Source organism: Stigmatopora argus, chromosome 22 (genome assembly GCF_051989625.1).
Source record: "Stigmatopora argus isolate UIUO_Sarg chromosome 22, RoL_Sarg_1.0, whole genome shotgun sequence".
NCBI classification, from domain to species: Eukaryota; Metazoa; Chordata; class Actinopteri; order Syngnathiformes; family Syngnathidae; genus Stigmatopora; species Stigmatopora argus.
Genome location: NC_135408.1, coordinates 5,550,670 through 5,569,762, shown reverse-complemented (window position 1 = coordinate 5,569,762; position 19,093 = coordinate 5,550,670). Strand labels below are relative to the sequence as shown.

Genomic DNA, 19,093 nt, shown 5'->3' with positions numbered 1-19,093 from the left:
TGGCTGCAATTCCACTATCAACCACTGAATGGTGCCAATCAGTTTGATACTACTAAATTTGAGTAAAGAAGAAGAATCAAAACAGGTGGTTCAGCAGGCTTTTTAATGTACATTTGGTCAATATTAACGGGTGGTACATTTCATAAGTACTTATTGGAAGTTGGTCTAAAATGTGATCCTTGTCTGGTGTGATGTTTTAATTTATAGATATGATTTATTTTTCTGCTACGCCCCCAATCACTGGATGCGATGCTAACTAGGGACATTTAAAGAAACTACTCCCTCAAGGACAGACGTGAAAAATAAGGTAAGTCAAATTTGTGCAAATTCTAGTGTCATGTATTAAAATGCTTTATGTATTAATGATGAAATGTCACGGATAGGTCATTAATGGGTAGTAAAAATGCACTTTGTGAAGACAGATGTAATACTGGTGTGTGGCCATAGCGAGTGCGGTCGAGCCAGCGGACGCTCAAAATAGTCCGCCCGCTTAGTCCAAGCGTTACGGTAATTCATTCAAAACAGAGTGGCCACGCAGTGGGGACTTCCGTGTGTTCGTAGCGCTTTTAAACCCTAAAAAATAGTCTCAACTGTCCCAAAAAAACCCTCTAATTTGAAAATAAAATAAAGCAATTGCATTAAAAACACTTAGTACAATATTATGTGAATCCCCCTGAATGCTTTTTTTTGTGATACTGTAACTATAAATAAAGATTATTTTCATAATTTCAAGACAGGGCATGTCAATCCTAGCAGTACACATACTCAAAATTATGCAATTTCACAGATTAAAATTTGAGAAGATTGAAATGAAAGTTGCAAAGATGTAAATCAAGATTTTTTTCATAGTTTCATAGTACTTGTGGAGTGAAGTGTGTATGCATCGCTACTCTCCTTTTTTGAATGGAATTACCGTAATGCTTGGACTAAGCGGCCAGTCTATTTTGAGCGTCCACTCATTTGACCACGAAAACGTGAACGCCCGCCGTCTTGACCGCAGTCCATAGCGAGCACTTCTGATGTTGCTCACATTGATCGTCAGTGTGTTCACGTAGGTTGTCTGTATGCCCAAATATATGAAAATGTAGAGGGAAATTTGATTCTAACCTTTGCACTTTCGCGCCGTGATACCAGACGTCGCATGATCCTCTGACTTATTGCCTTTTCAGGTCCGCTTTAACCCACGGGAGCCAGTTGGAGGACCATCTAGTTCCACTATAAGACACGATACCCAATGAAGATCTCCTGATAGGTACCAAATCCATTATTTCTCCTAAGAGTTAAGAGGGCTAAGAGTTAACAAAATGACGTTTCTTCCCATCACTCCAATATACTTCCTTAGGATGAATTTTCCCAAAATATGACATCATTTTTTCATATTAAATGTGGCCTTAGACTAAAAAAAATATATAAAATAATACGTTTCAGCCAATATTGGCTCTTCTGACTTTTCCAGATTTTTTAAAAGGGTTTGCCACCTTTTAGGCTCATTTCTTGAATGGGTTTAGTTCGAAACTCAAAAATTTGGAAGTGCGGTTGTTTAGACATTTTTGCACATTGTTAAATAAACAGAATTTTCAAGGTTTAAAAATCAAAGAATTATGCTTATCATGAGAACAGATACTAGTTCCAGAAAAGAAAAGAAAAAGTTCCCTTTATAAAAACCTTAAATGGCGATAAACAAACTTTAAGGGTAATAAAATCGACAATGGGCCGAATGCTGTTTGCGTACCAGTAACTTTCACCACATTGTTTACAATTAAGCAACCACAGAGGAAGGCCGTGTTTCCCCCCCTCTTCAGGCCCACCAAGACACAAATTCCAAAAACCAGGCGTTCAATGTAAAAGTTGGACGAGCCAACCAAAATGCAATCTGTTTTGTTTCCGGCATATTTGAGGCACGCCAAGGTTTGCACGGCTGCCACGTTCTGCCGCAACTAAATTCCATCCGGAGTGTTATTAAGACTAGCTCATCGGATTGTTCAAAGACAGAAAAAAAAGCTTTTGCTTCCTCTTACAAAGTCAAGTCATCCTTATTCCCAAATTCCCACATCCGGATGGGGAAGCAATTCTTGGGACGGAGAACAGGTGGATAGCAAGTCCAGAGGCGACGACCGCTGGAATATTTCTCTCAGCTGTGCTTCTGCTTCCTTTACAAGAAGCCTGTAAACGTTAGTAAAAGCGGTCCAACTTCCCTACATTAAAATAATACAATAAAACTGGAGAAAATTTTATACTGCAATCGCATAGGTATTGTCGCTTGAATGAAACTTTTCCTGTCTTGACTTGACTTCCTATTAGCCTCCAAGCTATGCTAACTCCACACAAAAAAAACACATCATTGGCAGAGGGTTGAGTGTGACAATCTAAGAGAGGAAACAGACCGGAGAAAAAGTCAGAGCGCAAATTTTGGACTGCGGATCGTGTTTCGCCTCTCAGCCGGGACGCACCGGATAGATTTGATTATGGCAACCGCCACGGGCCAAATCTAATTAGCACGTTATTCGCGGCAGGATATCCGCCTCGTATTTCAGCGGCGGGTCTCGTCGTCTCCACTTGTTCGGAGGCGGTTCGAGGGCGCTTTCTCTTGCCTTTAATATATCAGAAAATGCAATGTGACCGATTCAAAGCACATCAGAGGAACTTGAAGCGGGCAAAAATGGGCTTTCGTCCCTTGACGTAAATAGAAAAGACAATTATGCAGGGCAGGAATCCTGAAATCTGACTGGCTGAGCAATCTAGCAGGACCTAAGATAAGATAACATGAGGTTATCATGCCATCTGATTGGCTGAAACCCTAAGGGACCAGGACAGGTCTCGCCAGGACAGGTCTCGGCAATCCAAAATGGTGAAAGAGCCATATTGGATGGAAAAAACAAATGTCTGGAGCTGGAAAAAATATATATACAGTGATACCTTGAGATACGAGCTTAATGCGTTGCGGGACTGAGCTCGTATGTCGATATTCTCGTAACTCAAACGAACGTTTCCCATAGAAATGAACTAAAAACAAATTAATTCGTTCCGACCCTCTGAAAAAACACCCAAAACAGGATATTGGATTGGAAAAACATTTTTATTTGTTCTAATTCGCCATCTATTAACAAAGTAACAAATAACTAGTGGTTTAATATTACTAAAATGTGTTTAATAGTATTAAAATTATACGGATTTCGCATGGGGGAGAGAGAGACGGACATAACATAAACAAATTTAAATGAACTTGGATTACGATGCAGACACACTCAAAAATAAGTTTAATCGAACCTAACATTAACTTAATTCTAATTTTGTTTGACATTTTGATACCTTTCTTCTCCCGGGTTGGCTCTTTTTGCCCCGCCTCCACCCTCACTTTCACTATCGATGGGTTGTTTTCTTTTGTATTGCCTTCAAAATATTCCCAAAATGATGCACACAAATGTCCTCACAATAGGATAACGCACGACCAATTGCCAACGAGAAGTAGTATATACACGCCATTCGTACTGACTAACTGGGAAAAAAAAAAAACACAGAAAAAAATGCGACGCTGCGCCCAGTGTTTGCAGAGACATTACAAGGAGGGAGTTGCGACCAGAGAGACATTACACGAGGGAGTTGCAGAGAGAGAGAGAGAGAAAGTTGCCATGATGTTCTTATGAGCAGCCTCTCGCGTCCGCTGTCTGCTCGTATATCACAATTTGTCTCATATCTCAAGATAAATATTTGCTCCAAATTTTACTTGTAGCTCAAATTGCTCGTATGGTGAGGTACCACTGTATATAATCCATATAATGAAGGCAACACATGAGAATTCACAATTAAATGTTTATTTTCTCTGCAGTGCATTTTGTAGGGAAGAATGCACCACGTGACCGCTTTGTACGATGCCGCCTCAAGTTTAAGTTCAAGAACCTTACGGACCAGAGCAAAATAGCCTGGAACTGACTAAGGACCCAGAGACCAGGACATGGCAGATGTTCGTGACTTTACTGCTGGAGTTGGTCTCGTCCGGCCCCCAAAGCCCACCACTGAGGTAACGTCACACAAAAACACGGAATAGAATTGCGACGCTTCTCTTCAGCGGGTAACGCCGCGACCCGCCGCCGTCGTCCTCGCTGCTCATTTGGCGTCCGGCGACTTCCCGCCAGTGACGTCGGGACCACCCGCACCGTCGATTAGTTCTGCCGAGTAACCCGCGCCGCATGTCGCGTCTGGTCTCCGCAGACGTGGAACAAAGTGAAGCTGACGACACGAATTAAGTTTGATTTAAAGGCGGCGGACTAATCTTACTGGAGACGCAGCTGCTACACACTCAAACTAGGAGAGTTATTTTTAACATTAAAAAGTCTTGAGCTCATAAACCAACTGCCTGAACTGGGGGAAAAAACTTGGAATTTTTTTTCCGGAAAGTTAAAGCATCTGAAAAGTCCTCAAAGTGCCGATTGGTAAATCTACTTAGCTTTCTGCGCGTTCAGCACTGGTTCAAAATACCCATATTAATTATATAAATACCCATAACTTTTTTTGCTCACGCAGATTTTGGCTTACGAAGACATGTGACTTTTAATCTCGGGGGTGAAGGTTAAAGTTCGGATCTGTTGCCTAATCTGGTCGCCGTCTACGCAGTCCAGACTTTAATCTTTTTTTACAAAACTTGAGACACATTTGAGAGTGATGGTCTTAAGGAAGGAAATTTATATTAACTGTAGTAATTTATTCTCTGAAATGCCGTTTAACCCAAATTCAGATGTTGACATTTATGTCAATATTTATTGGATTATAGATTTTTGTTGTTGTTTGTTTTTGACCATTATTAGCATTGGATACAATCAATAGGACCCTAAGACTCTTGTAAATTTATAGCCTTATCTAAAGCAGAGCACAAAAACCCATTTTTGGCTTCAGAGGGATTATGTTTAGCAATTATGAATAAAGATCGTGCTAACATTCCAGAAAATGTTTTTTAGACATTGATTGATTCGTTTGACAATGAAAACAAAAGAATGACTTGGCAAAACTATGTAAGTCAAGCATACAAAAGAATCAAAGGAAAACAAAAGGGGATCGATATTGAACCTTGAGGAACGCCAATCTGCATTTTTGTTCAAAACTATTAAAACTGCATATATACAGGGAGTTTAGCTCAAATTCCAGAAAAATAAGGTGCATCAAATGTATTTATTTGAAGAAAAACTTGAACTGATTCTAAATGGGCTGACTTGTTAGCGCATCGGCCTCACAGTTCTGCGATTGGGGTTTCGATCCCATATCCGGACCTTCCTGTGTGGACTTAGCATGTTCTTCCCAGGCTTGCATAGTTTTTCTCTGAGTACTCCGGTTTCGTTTCGCATCGTTTCATGAGAATTCCCATTCAGTCAGGTGTACCGAGTACATAACGTTCAGCTAACATAGTGCAACACCTCTGGTTTGTGTGACCCCAGCGCATGTCAAAGGTTAAACTCACCCGACTCACCTTTCGCACACAAGCAGTAGAATGCTGCCGTGGCGATGTCTGCTGTTGTTCTTTCCCAGACAGACACTCTGACTTCAGGAAACACTTGCTCTTAAACCGGAGTACCCACAAACCCATCATAGTGTAGTCGTGTATGTCTTCAGTAAGCTTTGTCTGAGCAGAGCCGTGAAGTAAAATCCAACTTTTACGCCAAGTTTGTCCCCACTAGATCATTTCTTAGTGATTAGGGTTTCCGCGCCTTGAAAACTGTGACCTATACGAAGCAAACAAAAGCCTGAAACAAAAAGCAGATGGCTCACTTAGGGCCGAGCGCCGCAAAATACAGATAGCCTTTTGCTATGTACACTCTCGCCGTTTACGATTGAGATCTCCCAGCTGCCCCCGGTCGGGGCCTCTGAAATGGCTTCCAGGGACATGTGACCTCTGTGGGGTTCACAGGTCAAAGGTCAGAAAACCGCGCTCCTTCCTCTTGACTCTGAGACGGGACAATGCTGGCATTGAGTCTCGGCTGGGACCGCGCTGAAGTCATTTGGGTTTTGACTCGGCTAAAACTAATATGTGCTTTTTAGGCACATACGACATGTCAGTCCTTTCAATGTGATTGGAAACAAAAAGCGGAAAGGATTGTATATGATGGTTGGCAGTAAATGGTCACGTTTCAGGGATGGCGAGAGACATCCAATCGCTTTGGACTGTGAGGGATGGCAGTAATCGAAGGTTTATAAGAGCAGTATTTATATGCAATTTTCATTTTTGGTTTGTTAGAAATTTTGACAACCTGTCCATTGAAGATGTCAATTGTTGTTTCGGGCGACCGGTCATGAGTCAACCACCTTGGTGTCGACTCATTGACATTTACTTCGGTTAAGGTGATTGAACGTGTAAAAATGTTTAACCTTCTCGGCTGGGGGGTTTTGCCACATCACGCTCATGTACTAAAAACGCCCCCCCTGCCTCTTCCCGCGCACTTCAACTTACAATAGATGCGTTTGTCCGGGTGGAGGAGCGCGGGGTTTTTGACCCGCGGACCCCGGCCACTCTCACGGCCTTCAAAACAACAGCTGGCATTGGAGGAAGGGCGGGAGATAAGCGAGACGGGAGGCGGGCGGGCGGGCGGACGGACGGAAGAGAGAGCTGGGCGTGCACTCCATGTTTGTTTTGGAGGCTTGTCAGGCCAGCCACTGACATGACTTGATACACTTTGATAGGTGCAGTCGCATAATCCAATGACCACTTGTTGCATTTTTGAGCTTTGTACTAGGAGATGTTGCTTGGTTTCTTTTAAATGCTAGATGCTGAATATTGGAAATAAGAATTAGCATGGAAGCAGTTTTTTTTGCCTCAAGATGTTTTCAGCTGTTGCTTGTATAAGTGCTTCTTTGTTCCCTTGGAGATTTGGCCACCTTCCTTCCCCCCTCCTTGCTGACACTTTCTATCTTATTTCTTCTCCCTCCGCATCCCGAACCTTCACATCTTCGCTTCTCCTAATGTTGAGGTGTTTGTTTCACTCTTGTCTTGGGTTGGACCTGTGTATTGTATTGTTGATTTGTCATATAGCAGGTTAGCATGTCAGCCTCCCAGTTCTAGCCTCCTGGGTTCGATCCCAGGTGCGGACCTTCCTGTGTGGAGTTTGCATCTTCTCACCGGGCTTACGTGGGTTTTTTCCGTGTACTCCGGTTTCCTCCCACATTCCAAAAGCATGCATGGTAGGCTGATTGGACACTCTAAATTGCCCCTAGGTATATACGTGAGTGTGAATGGTTGTCCTTTGTCTCCTCGTGCCATGTGATTGGCTGGCCACCAATTCACGGTGACCACCACCTTAGGCCCAAAGCCAGCTGGGATGGGCTCCAGCACCCCCCGCGGCCCTTGTGAGGATAAGCGGTTCAAAAATGAATGAAAATATACACTATTATACATAATCAAATAGTATTTAAAAATCGTCGTTATACTAAACCCCATTATATTGAGAGCGGTTACTATTTTGACGAGATGCATGGTAGCCATGGTTTATTTTGGGGGGCAATAATCTCAGCCAACCTATATAAATATTTATATCATAGGCTGCCATTGACGGCGCTACGCGTCTAACTGATTTGGACCATTTGATCCTCTTAAAGGGAATGATAGATCTATTTTCATCCTTCTGATGTGATTTTAAATTAGTTTGTCGGGAGTAGACGTCCAATCCATTTGAACTAGGAGGTCTAGCCGTCCTCGGTTTGACGTCATACCTATTTATATTTTACACATTATCCAAAAAGTGTTCATTTTCAAAGGGAAAAGAAGAATCAGAAAACCAACACAACCTTCCACGTTTTCTTCTCCTTTTTTTGGAAGGTGCGTGCACTTGTGGTGGACAACGAGGCGCTCTAGCTCCACTTATGACATTGGGTCTTTCTTTCTGGACCGCCCAGCTCGCTTTAAAGTGTCTTATTTAGGCAGAACCACCCACTTCTCGCATCTCAGCAATTCCTGCCACCAACCACCACGCGCCCCCCCACCCCTCCCCGAAACTCAGACCACTTATTGAAACGTTTCCCTCCCGTTGAATCATCTCGTTCATCGACCTGTCAACCTCACTGGGTGATTTTCCTACCGATGTCAGCGTGGCTGGACGCGAATGAAAGACAGACTGTGCCCGGGTGGGAATCACACACACTAAAAATGTCCACCCTGAAAGCTGGCGCCTGTGTGTTGATGTTTGCGTGATTTCTAAAGATGGTCTTGAGTACGTACGCTTGTGATAAATGATTCTTTCTTGGGCCTTGCCAGAAAAGCAGGAAAGAAAAAAGGATTGGATTTTGTATACAAATAAAAAAGGTTTTTTGGTGAGTAAAATCTGGCTATATTCCTAAATAATATTTCAATTGTATGAGGTTATTATTGACACTTTTTATGTGGTGCAGCTGTAGCTGCAGTAAAGGTTTTATAGCCATAAAATAATTATTAAGGGTTGCCTTGATTAAATTGTAGTAATACTGAAAGTGTACACATTAAATGCACAAAAAATACTGCATTGTTTTCATAATAACGTGTATCGGTCTAATACACATTATTATGAAAACATTCTATTATGTGTGTGTCTATCTTTAATAGGCGTCACCGAGGTCAGAGTTCAGACGGCCGCCATTACCCTTCAAAATGGTGGATGAGCCAGCAGTCAGTAAGGCAGTGGTCTGCAGAGCAAGTCAGAAGTGACGATTTACCGAAGAAAGACCTGATAAACATCTTACAGGACAATGCAGCGCATTCGGTACGTTGTCATTTGGGGATTTCGAAGCCCCAGTTCTCATTTTAAGAGTGTTTTTGACGGTAGCATGCTTCGTAGCGTGATGTAGCCCCACATGGATGGACACAGCAAAATGTTTGCTAACAAATCGGCTACATTGCGCTACCTATAGCTCGTTCTGTTTAAAAAGAAATCATTCCATTGTGTGTTTCAGTTCCTCAAAGATCACAGACTGCTGGGAAACATCGAGAATGTGGCCAAAACGGCCATAAAGGAGCAGATTGTCGACGCCATTACGAGCTGTTTGTCAGCAAAGTAAGTCGTTTTTCCAAGTAGTTTCTAGTTTCTCTATCCGTTTAATAATTGTCAGCGTTCAGTAGTCAAGGCTTTGCTCAATGAGCTTGTTTTTCCATTCTGATACATTCTAATTTTTAATGAAAACACTCTGGCTTGGTGTTGATTTTTAATAGCAAGAACTTGTGTAGATAACTAACTCGCACCCGCACAAGTGCCATCAGTGGAGGTGTAAGGAATAAACTGTACACTTATACATAGAATGCTATATTCCCTTTTTACCCTAGGCTTGTTTTTCCCCTTCACTTTTTTATAGGAAGACCTCAGGGCTTGGATCTTTTCATTTTTAGTTTTAAATGTGGTATTGTCCAAGCCTAATAGACATTCAACAAAAGCGCAGGGGTCATATTTGAATCAAATTTAAACATATGATAAAGTAACCATTTTTCTTCAGTGTAAGAGAAAAAATGAAGCTTTTGGGAATATTTATTTGTTTAAAAAATCAACGACTGAAAAACATCTATGGGAATTGAATGTGGGTCATTTGTGCATCAAAATGGTTAAATAATCTTGTTGTTGTGTTTTGTAGAGCCACGGAGATGGTGGAAAGGATGACAAAGCAGGTGAAAGCTGTCAAGGCAGAAGTAGGACCCAAGTGTTTCAGGTTATTTTATTTATTATTTTCATGTAATGTGTACTAAACCTAACTCATTTTGTATCTTGCTTCTCTTCAGGATTCACCCAAGTTGACCAAATCAACGCTAAAGAGAGGTGACAAGACCAACCTGCCCCAAAAAGGTGAGTCTTTGACACCAACATCCTCTCGGGTACTTCTCCGGTATGTTTTCCATATCTCCCACCACATCTGAATCAAATGATCAACTCGTCAGCAAGCTGTTCCGGAGCTTGATCATTTAGTTTTGGTGTGTTGGAAGATATGGAAAATACACTGGGTAAGAGTCCTTGAGGACTAAAGTTAGAAATCCCTGTTATAGACTTGGATAAAAAGAAAAAGCAAACGTAATATTTCCATTTTTCCCTCCTGTGGCTTTATTGATGCTTGCCTTTTTTTGCAGTGGGATGAAGGCCTCCTGACTGAGCAAAAGAGATGGTAAGTTTCTTTATTATAAAAAATAACTTAGTAAAAACATTTATTGTTAGACTTGGTGTATAGATTTTGACTTTTTTTTCTTCCAGGAATCCAAGGAGGAGTTATTGTTGGATGGTGTACACTACTGCAACAATTTTGTGGAAAATAATAAAGTTCTTGAATTGTACACATGTCTATTACTTCATTTACCTAGCAAAAGAATGCAAGTAACATGAAAAGTTCAAATTCTTTATTAACAAGAACACATTTTAATTATTGCACACTTAGTCATCATGTTGGTTGATGTAGACAGTTTTCTCCACCTGCAGACAAGAAAAAACACTTAGGCAAAAAAACCACTAATTTTATGGCTTGATTTCTGTTTTATTATAAGTATAAAAATGAAAAAAAAAAACACAGAATTGGAAGGTTTTTCTTCTGTGTTTTTTTTTTTCTTAAATCCACACTTGGAAACAAATACTTAACTAGTTGTACCAAAATCTACGTTAGAAACTTCATTTCATGTTAACATTAAATGAAGTTTCTAACGTAGATTTTGGTACTAATTAGTTTTTAAAACTAATTGTACCAAAATCTACGTTAGAAACTCCATTTCATGTTAACATTAAATGAAGTTTCTAATGTAGATTTTGGTACACTTTAGTTTTTAAAACTAATTGTACCAAAATCTACGTTAGAAACTTCATTTAATGTTAACATGAAATGAAGTTTCTAACGTAGATTTTGGTACTAATTAGTTTTTAAAACTAATTGTACCAAAATCTACGTTAGAAACTCCATTTCATGTTAACATTAAATGAAGTTTCTAATGTAGATTTTGGTACACTTTAGTTTTTAAAACTAATTGTACCAAAATCTACGTTAGAAACTTCATTTAATGTTAACATTAAATGAAGTTTCTAATCTTTAAAAATAAGATCCTTACCTGAGGGGTCTGGCCTATCACTTTGCCAGCACAAGCAGGAGAGCTGTGGACTTTACCTATATAAGAAGTTCAGAAGCATCTTCAAGCAGGCAGCCTGTGAGGAAGATCACTTGACCCTCCAGCCTGGATGCGGACCTGTTGCGTGAAAAAGTTATTATAAATAAAGCCTGATGATTCAACAAATAGGCTAAGGTGGAGTAGTTTTACCTTAGTCTGAGCCAATCCCCTCTCCTGTAACCTCAAGGGTGCGAGTGGGAGTGTTGTGGGCACACAGGAAGAGCTGCACGTTGATGATAAACAGGGAAAACTTGCAACAACAAAAAGAGCAAAAGTTAACATATAGAGACTGGAAATTCAATAGATAGGCTTAAGTGTATTTTTTTTGGGAAGTAGTTTACCTTGATCTGGCTGGCCCAGTCTCCTTTCCTGTAACCTCAATAGTGCGAGTGTACATGGCACGGGGGAAGAGCTACATGTTGATGCTAAACAAGGAAAACTTGATTTAACTAAGCTATTTGGGTGTTGCCAAACAATTATCGGAAAGAGAAATCTTACATGAAATGTGTTAAATGATCAAGATAAAGAATGAAAATAAGTTAGTGAGTGATCCGTGCTATTTTCCCTTTTCCAGTCAAAGCGATTAAATATACAGACTGATGTTAACAGCTAAGAAAGTTGGCTTAACATTTTTTTTTGTGAAAATAGAACAATTACATCTGGATGTCATTTTTGAGTGAGCCTATGCCCAGCAAACTGTGCGTTGATGTCTCGGCTTTGTTTGATTACATTAAACGACTCAATAATGGAAAATACCTTTTAAGTCAAATGGGGAGCGTCGTCGCGAGCTAATGCTAAGATAGCTAGCTAGTCACATGCGGCACACAGCCGGTGAGGAAAAGGAGCCCAAACTTACTTTGTCGACGGTGTGTTCAACCTGGCATTAAACTAACAGATTTGTTGGCGTTTTGGGCTCAATTTAGTCCTAATAAATCTACCGGTATCGTGATAAAAATGCACTTAGGCGAGTAAATTGCCCTACGCCTTACCTCGATGGCGTCCATATAGAAATGGCTGCTCCAAAGGGCGAGAGACTGCGCATGTGCGTAATTTACCCAGCTGTGTGTAAACTGGTCGAAACCACGCCCATATTGTCCCGCCGCCATATTGAATGTGGAAAAGATGGCGGCTTGCTTACCGCGCTCTACGAGGTGGTTTGTCCTGTCCTCTCAACTTTATGTCTACAATTAATCGAATAATGAATGTGTCATTTCCGGATTGCCACTAGATTATTTATAGATATTAAGATTTGTCCAAAACCTCTTTTTGAGTCTCTTATTGGCAAATATTCTCTTGTATTTTTTATTTTCTTATTTTATGTTTGATTGTTATAGCTTTTTTAAATTAAAATGGGAAAACAGTAAATAGTGTATTTAGATTTTCTCATTAAAAAAAATTAAAAGAGGAAAGGAATGTATCTAATGTTTTTATCTTTCTTTTCTAAAAAAGAACAGGAAATTAAATATAATTTGCATTTTAAAAAATCAGAATAACAGAAAATATATTTAGTAAAATACTATAGGTATATTTACATGAAAAACAAAAAATATTTAGTTTTATTTTATTAATAGAATTAAAAAACATTCAAAAAAGGAACAATATATTTTTGTAGATCAAAAATAAGATTTAAAAAAGGAGAAAGAGTAAATATTCCTTTTACTTTGTCTATTAAAAATAAGTTAATAAAAAAAGGAGAAACAGTAAATATTCCACTTACTTTGTCTATAAGGACACTCACATTCTCTGAGTCTAAGTAGCTGAACAGGACAGATTTAAAATTTAAAAAAATTACACTGATAGCACCACCAGTGTGTTAGTGATTGACCGGCGACCAGTCCGGGTGTGTCCCTCCCTCCCCGCTGCCTCTAATGAGAAAACGGATCACGGATAGACGGACGACAGTGCTGAGACGGAGTTATTTTGAGCCGTACATGCAATCGGGGAAATGGAAGTCAAAGGCTGTTTTCATTGGCCCGGAACGTAAGCGCATGGAAGCATAATGACAGCCTTGTAAAATCACTAGCTGGCTCCACACACACACACGAAAGGAACATGTTGTTTTAAACTTTTAACCAAACATGGGGCATGTTTTTTTTAAAAATCATACTCCAAAATATAGGGTTAAAAATGTACTATACTATTTTATTTGATTTTTTTCCAGGAAGTGTTCACAGATTTAAGTGGCTAAAAGTATGATTGGAACCCCCACGTTGCCATGGAAAGGCCAAAATTCTCATTTGCCGGAAGGAGATTGTTGCTTTAGTTATTCCTGACACTGTTGAGTTAGACAGAATGACCGGACTAAGCGCTTTTGGGAATGGACGCAGCATATAAACAGCTCAAAATGGTGAAAAAATGATTGGAAAAAGAATGTCTCAAACCAGAACAGCAGACTTTCTGTGCCTTCCTGGCAGACTTTTTTTTTTTTCCATGTGTGGGTCTCTTCGTCGTAAATGGGCCCACCGAGTTTAACGTTGTTAGGTCAAATTGATTTTCGGTAAAAACCACAAGTTCACTTGTTGGATAGCCAATCCAACTTTAGGCATTTAAGAGCCCAGACAGCGTTGGGACTCCTTTAAAATGACCTGCACGAAGACCCCAGGGTGCCTTCGACGTGCCGACTGACTGAGATTTATCGCGGGCGAGTGATTCTACCCACACACACACACACACAGAAGACCACACAGCGTCTTTGAATGTGCTACAAGAAGCGATCATGTGAAGCACGCGGCGAGATAAGACGCAAGGGCTTGAAAAAGCTGACGAGGACGCCCACTGCCCTCTCCACCCTTCCTCTTGACCTTTGAACCCCCCCGGTTTTGTCTGGCCGTGTCTCCTCCTCAGCGCCCGTCTGTCTCTCGTCTCTCTCACGTCACTTCTTCTTGCTTTTCTTCTTCTACGCGGACAAACGAGGTGCTGCCATTTATGAAACAACAACCCAACATCTCCATCTAAATATAAAAGTATTCATAAAATTAAAAGGACGAGTGGTAAAGCGATTTCCCAGGTTCGGACCTTGTTTGCATGTTCTACTTGGGTTAGCGTGGCTTTTCTATGGGTACTCCGATTTCCTTCCACGTCCCAAAAATATGCAGGGTAGGCTGGTTGAACACTGTAAATTGCCCCCAAGTGTAATTGCGAATGGTTGTCTGTGCGATTGGCTGGCCATCAATTCAAGGTGTCCCCCTTCCTTGTCAGCTGGGATAGGCTCCGGCACCCCTCTTGTGAGGATAAGCGCTTTGGAAAATGAATGAATGAATAAAAAAATGCTATGCAAAAAAAAAAAGAAGGATACACCGGTGTGATCTGCAGCTGGTCTTATTGGAGTACATGAATTAAGACATTTCTTTTCAAAGATTGCACCCTGGCCATAAGATAGTGGGGGTGTTTGTTTGGGGGTCTGGAAGGTTAGCTTTGTGTGGGTGGGGTGGTATCAGGGTATGTCTTTTATTAACATAATAAGAGCCCCTTTTCATTTGCACACAAGCGCCGACGGGACAGCAGACACGCCCGTTTTAAAGGCTCTCATTGTCCCAACCGCACGGGGACCCACCCGGGGACCACTCTGGGGCCTGGGTGAAGGGTTAGTGGCTCACAAAAGGAATGACCAATGAGAACCCCCCTCCCCTTCCACCATCCTCCTCTCCAGTTCCTTTCTATGGATGCTCTTCTATTTCAAATAAATCACACTAGCTTTTACATTCAGAAGAACGCACCCCGCCCCTGTGCCCCCATGTCCCTAAAATAGGAAGCCTTTGTATCCTGAAGCCTCCAAAATTCTGAATACGACAAACATTTGTTTTGTTTAAAAAAAAATTCAATCAGAATTCAGTTAGAAGAAAAAGAAATGAAATTAATTATGCATATTTTTAGCCTGACAGTTATGAGATAAGGGTTCGATCGGACATCCCTGTGTGGAGTTTGCACATGGGTCCTGGGCTTGTGTGGGTTTTCTCCGGGTACTCCAGTTTCCTCCCACATCCCACAAAATTTGCTCGGTAGGGTAATTGAACACTAAATTGCTCCTAGTGTGAGCTTTATGCTATACGATTAGCTGGCGATCAATTCAGGGTGCCTCCTGCATGCTGCCAAAAGCTGGCTGGGATAGGCTCCAGCACCCCCGGTGAGGATAAGCGCTACAGAAAATGAATGAAAGATTTTTTTCTGTTTGTTTTGGTCCAAACATTTGAGGCGTGACTCGATTGTGTCGTACAAAATAATTTATAAAGGCAATTGTATTTGCGTCACCGCCGGATGATATATATATATAGATATATATATATACATACAATACTTTAGTTATTCTAATATATTCACAGGAAATCGTAAATTCAGGCACTTCTTCCACCTTTTTTTTTTCTTTCTTTTAAGCACAAGAGATCCTGAGATTTAAGACTTTTTCTTTTAAATAAGCAACAGAAAAGTAAAATAATCTTATATAGAGAGCTTTATAATTAACAATCGCTTCCTTTCTTTAACATAGCAAAATAAATCTATATTTCTTTTCCTTGTTAAAACAAAAACGTCTTTCAAAAGAAGATTCCGACTCCTGGCATTTCTTCGGGTGTGTTTTTTAGTGCCGCGGTTACCTCCAACGTCCCCGCTCGGGGGGTTTTAAAGTACGTCTCGGTCCTCAGTGCTCTGTTTGTGTAGCGTCTTCCTGGGGGAGGGGGGGGCAAGTTCTGCCGGTTTAGGGGCTCCTATCGGAGCGCCGTCTTGGCGTCCCCGCATGACGGCGCGTCCCGGTAGCCGAGCAGGCGAGGCTCGTTAGAAACGGCGTCGTGAGCGAAAACCGAGTCGTCGTCCGAGGAGCACGAGCTGGACGTGTCCTCGCATGACGGCGAGTACTGCTCGAAAGGCGTCGACAGGTCCAAATACTGCTTGTACCGAGACAGAGAGAAAGAAGGCACATGTTAATGAGCGGGGAAATTAGAACAATACAAAATTTACTGCGGGAATTTGGAGCTTTCGGGCATCCGTCATTGGTCCAAAAATACAGACGCTCCCCTACTTACGAACATTGGATTTACGAACAACGGTACATACGAACATGTCTGCAAATTGCGTTTATGTCGAAAAATGTTTGTAAGTTCGATTTTGTATTGCGCGCCTTTTTCCGAGTAGTGCTTCTTTCCGCCGCTAATACCACGAAGAAATTCGCTCATAGATAAGGCCATCACACTCTTCGAGCAGCAAGACCCAAATATTGAACTTTGCACAAAGGTTGCAAATCAATTGAATGATGCCATACAGTGCTACCTCATCATTTATGATGAAAATAAGAAGAAAACGGTGCAAACGTCGTCGTTAGATCGCTTCTTTCGGTCACTTTCTAGTAAATCCTCCAAGGAAGATACTCATCAACCCTCATCTTCTTCTCCTCGACCCTCAACTTCTTCCTACATTGAAGTTATGGAGGAGGAAGTAACTTTTGAAGCCCATTCCAGCGACGATGAAGACCCTCGCATGATATAAAATCCTCCTCTTCCTCCATCATCTCCTTAAGCATCGAGTTCATCTTCCAAAAGTAAGTTAAACTTCATTTTATTTATCTTATTACGTACATGTACATACTGTGTGTTACTTATACAAGCCTTAAACATACTTATATAAACCTTCAATATACTTATATAGGCCTTAAACATAAATTATATTACAAAATATAGCACTGAAGCAACTTACGAACAAATTAACCTTACGAACAATCGCTCGGAACGTAACTCGTTCGTAAGTAGGGGAGTGTCTGTAATGCCATAAATTCTAGCGTCCACATACGTGGATATTGCGCTTAGCTGGACTTTTTAGAGTGGCAGTTTTGTAATGACATGTTTTTTTATTGTAGTGCCCCGGAAATAGAGTTTGGATGTTTTCTTTTTCTGCAGAATGTGGTGCCAGTGGCGGTTTTTTGGAGCGGCGTCGGACTCATTTGTGGCGACTTTGCTTTTACGCGCCATTCCGAGAACATCTGTTGTTCATCAAGAAATCAATAACATATAATTGCTGCGCACACTGGATAGAAAGCATTTTGTTTAGTTTTTTGGGGTTTTGCGCCAAATTTTACATCCCGGTGCGAGAATGGAGGCCATCTGGCATGCATGTGTGTTAGCGCACTCCAGGAGAGGGCAAATTTGGGGTTATATTTTGGTCGGAAAACTGACAGATGGGCAAAAGATTACCGTATTTTCACGACTATAAGGCGCACATAAAAGTCTTACATTTTCTCCAAAATAGACAGGGCGCCTTATAATCCAGTGCGCTTTATATATGGACTAATACTAAAATTCTTATCACGATAAAATAAAATAAATCAGTCGATAGGGTACACCGACTCTACTATTTTCCCGTAGACAAAATACTGCGCAGTGACTGCTGGGATATGTAGTAGTTCTTTTGTCAATACACCCAATGGATTGTGGCCTGTATACATGGACATCAACACAGCATGACGAAGCTTGGAAAGCACCGTTGGAAAAGTTACGCTAGCTACCAGCTAGCTACTATTTGCGAATGGATTGTGGCCGCCTGGACGAACGTATAAAACTCTGCGTTTTCGATGACTGATTTGGAAAATTGTTCAATTCGGACACAGAAAATGAGGACTTTGATGGATTTGTGGGTGATGATGACGTGAGTAAGTTGTAAAATGGCTAAATAAAGTACAACCAAACTCAGTTTTGCTTCTGTTGCCTTTTTAAAAACGTGTTTTTAGCGTGTGAGTGTAGCATGCAAGAACTATATTTCCCAGCAGTCACTGCGCACCGGAAACCGGAAATAAGAGTCTGGGGCTGCTTCCGGTAGCCAGCGCTATTGCGGTTAGATATTCATATATAATATATATGCATCTAAAACGGTGCGTCCTTTGTTTGTTTGCGGCTAAAAATACGATGCGCCATATAGTCGTGAAAATACGGTATGTTTAAAAAAAAAAGCTGATGTTGAACCAATACGTCAAAGCTTATGATTGCTTCCTTGACGTCACAAAAACAAAACACAAAAAATGGCGGCGTGACCATCGGATTATCATCTTACCTCATCAGAGATGGACAGCAGCACCTTGTCCAGTTGCTCCACCAGCTGCTTGAAGGTGGGCCTCTGGGTGGGAACCGCATGCCAGCACTCACGCATCATCATATAGCTTCATATTAATAAAAAAAAAGGGTTAGAAAACTGAGCAGGCCGAAAAACTTTGCGTTCCATCTTACAGTTCGTGGGTGCAGTTGGACGGCTTGTCCATGCGATGTCCTTCCTTCAGCAATTTGAAAAGCTCCTCCACGGGAATACCGGGGTACGGCGAACCCCCCAAGGTGAAGATCTCCCACATGAGCACGCCGAAGGACCACCTGCCAGATCGGGAGATTTTATTCAAGGGACGGTTGGAAAGGTTTTTGTCTACGGCGCCGTGTGGTGCTTACACGTCACTCTGGTGGGTGTAGACCCGGTCAAACAAGGCCTCCGGTGCCATCCACTTCACTGGCAGGCGTCCCTGCATCGGGGGGGGGGGCGCAGACACGCATTAGAACCCCACCCCTGAGTTGCCCAGCCAACACAGCTGCATGCATTAAAAAGTACAACTTTCATTGTCTGACTGTAAAAGACACCTCCCTCGCTAAAGTCTGGCCAGAGCTGAATCCCCCCCACCCCCGCCACCCTGCCCTCCTTTCTAATTACGTCCCATTAAGCTTCACGCCAATCAAGAGTTAGCCATCTGAGCGGCGTCTGGACGTCAAGAGCAAAGTGGGCGAGGCTCACGTTGGTGGTCTTCTTGTAGTAGTCGATCTGGTGGACGCCCCTCGCCAGTCCGAAGTCGGCGATCTTCATCACGTTGTCCTCTGTCACTAGAACGTTCCTGGCTGCCAAATCTCGATGAATGCACTGTAAAAACAAATACAAAGACCCCCACGGAAGAGGGGCTTGAATACTCTGCATCCATTCTGGTCAAGCAAAACAGACTCATAGTAGACCATGTGTCAAAGTGGCGGCCCGGGGGCCAAATCTGGCCCGCCGCATCATTTTGTG

The 19,093-nt window shown here is 41.6% G+C and overlaps 2 protein-coding genes and 1 long non-coding RNA gene across 8 annotated transcripts in view; 1 reads left to right on the top strand and 2 right to left on the bottom strand.

Moving 5' to 3' along the window:
• Positions 1-90: 90 nt before the first annotated feature.
• LOC144068607 (peptidyl-prolyl cis-trans isomerase FKBP3-like) lies at positions 91-10,261 on the top strand. Of its 2 annotated transcripts, none has more exons than XR_013298216.1 (9): positions 91-307; positions 1,170-1,252; positions 3,827-4,018; positions 8,558-8,714; positions 8,905-9,005; positions 9,574-9,648; positions 9,719-9,782; positions 10,061-10,095; positions 10,182-10,227. XR_013298216.1 is itself a non-coding variant. In XM_077593226.1 (9 exons), the coding sequence occupies exons 3-8, from the start codon at positions 3,960-3,962 to the stop codon at positions 10,066-10,068; spliced, it is 444 nt and encodes a 147-aa protein (XP_077449352.1). In that variant the 5' UTR covers positions 91-307; positions 1,170-1,252; positions 3,827-3,959; the 3' UTR covers positions 10,069-10,095; positions 10,182-10,261. The 2 variants fall into 2 exon arrangements, 1 of the variants encoding a protein (XP_077449352.1); XM_077593226.1 differs by having other exon boundaries at positions 9,574-9,628; positions 10,182-10,261.
• A 48-nt stretch (positions 10,262-10,309) lies between these two features.
• LOC144068609 (uncharacterized) lies at positions 10,310-12,218 on the bottom strand. Of its 3 annotated transcripts, none has more exons than XR_013298219.1 (5): positions 12,067-12,218; positions 11,419-11,502; positions 11,228-11,327; positions 11,077-11,155; positions 10,310-10,397 (listed from the first exon to the last, which is right to left on the bottom strand). It is a non-coding gene; the product is annotated as an uncharacterized LOC144068609 (long non-coding RNA). The 3 variants fall into 3 exon arrangements; XR_013298218.1 differs by having other exon boundaries at positions 11,021-11,155; positions 12,067-12,217; XR_013298217.1 differs by lacking the exon at positions 10,310-10,397 and having other exon boundaries at positions 10,950-11,155; positions 12,067-12,209.
• A 3,061-nt stretch (positions 12,219-15,279) lies between these two features.
• The window catches only part of fgfr4 (fibroblast growth factor receptor 4), a 31,093-nt gene continuing 27,279 nt past the window's right edge, over positions 15,280-19,093 (bottom strand). For all 3 annotated transcript variants that reach the window (XM_077592217.1, XM_077592219.1, XM_077592218.1), the window contains 5 exons: positions 18,827-18,949; positions 18,490-18,560; positions 18,280-18,417; positions 18,107-18,212; positions 15,280-15,954 (listed from right to left, as the gene is read on the bottom strand). In XM_077592217.1, the coding sequence (XP_077448343.1) occupies positions 15,778-15,954; positions 18,107-18,212; positions 18,280-18,417; positions 18,490-18,560; positions 18,827-18,949 (615 nt within the window). In that variant the 3' untranslated portion in view covers positions 15,280-15,777. The remainder of the gene's footprint in view (positions 15,955-18,106; positions 18,213-18,279; positions 18,418-18,489; positions 18,561-18,826; positions 18,950-19,093) is intronic.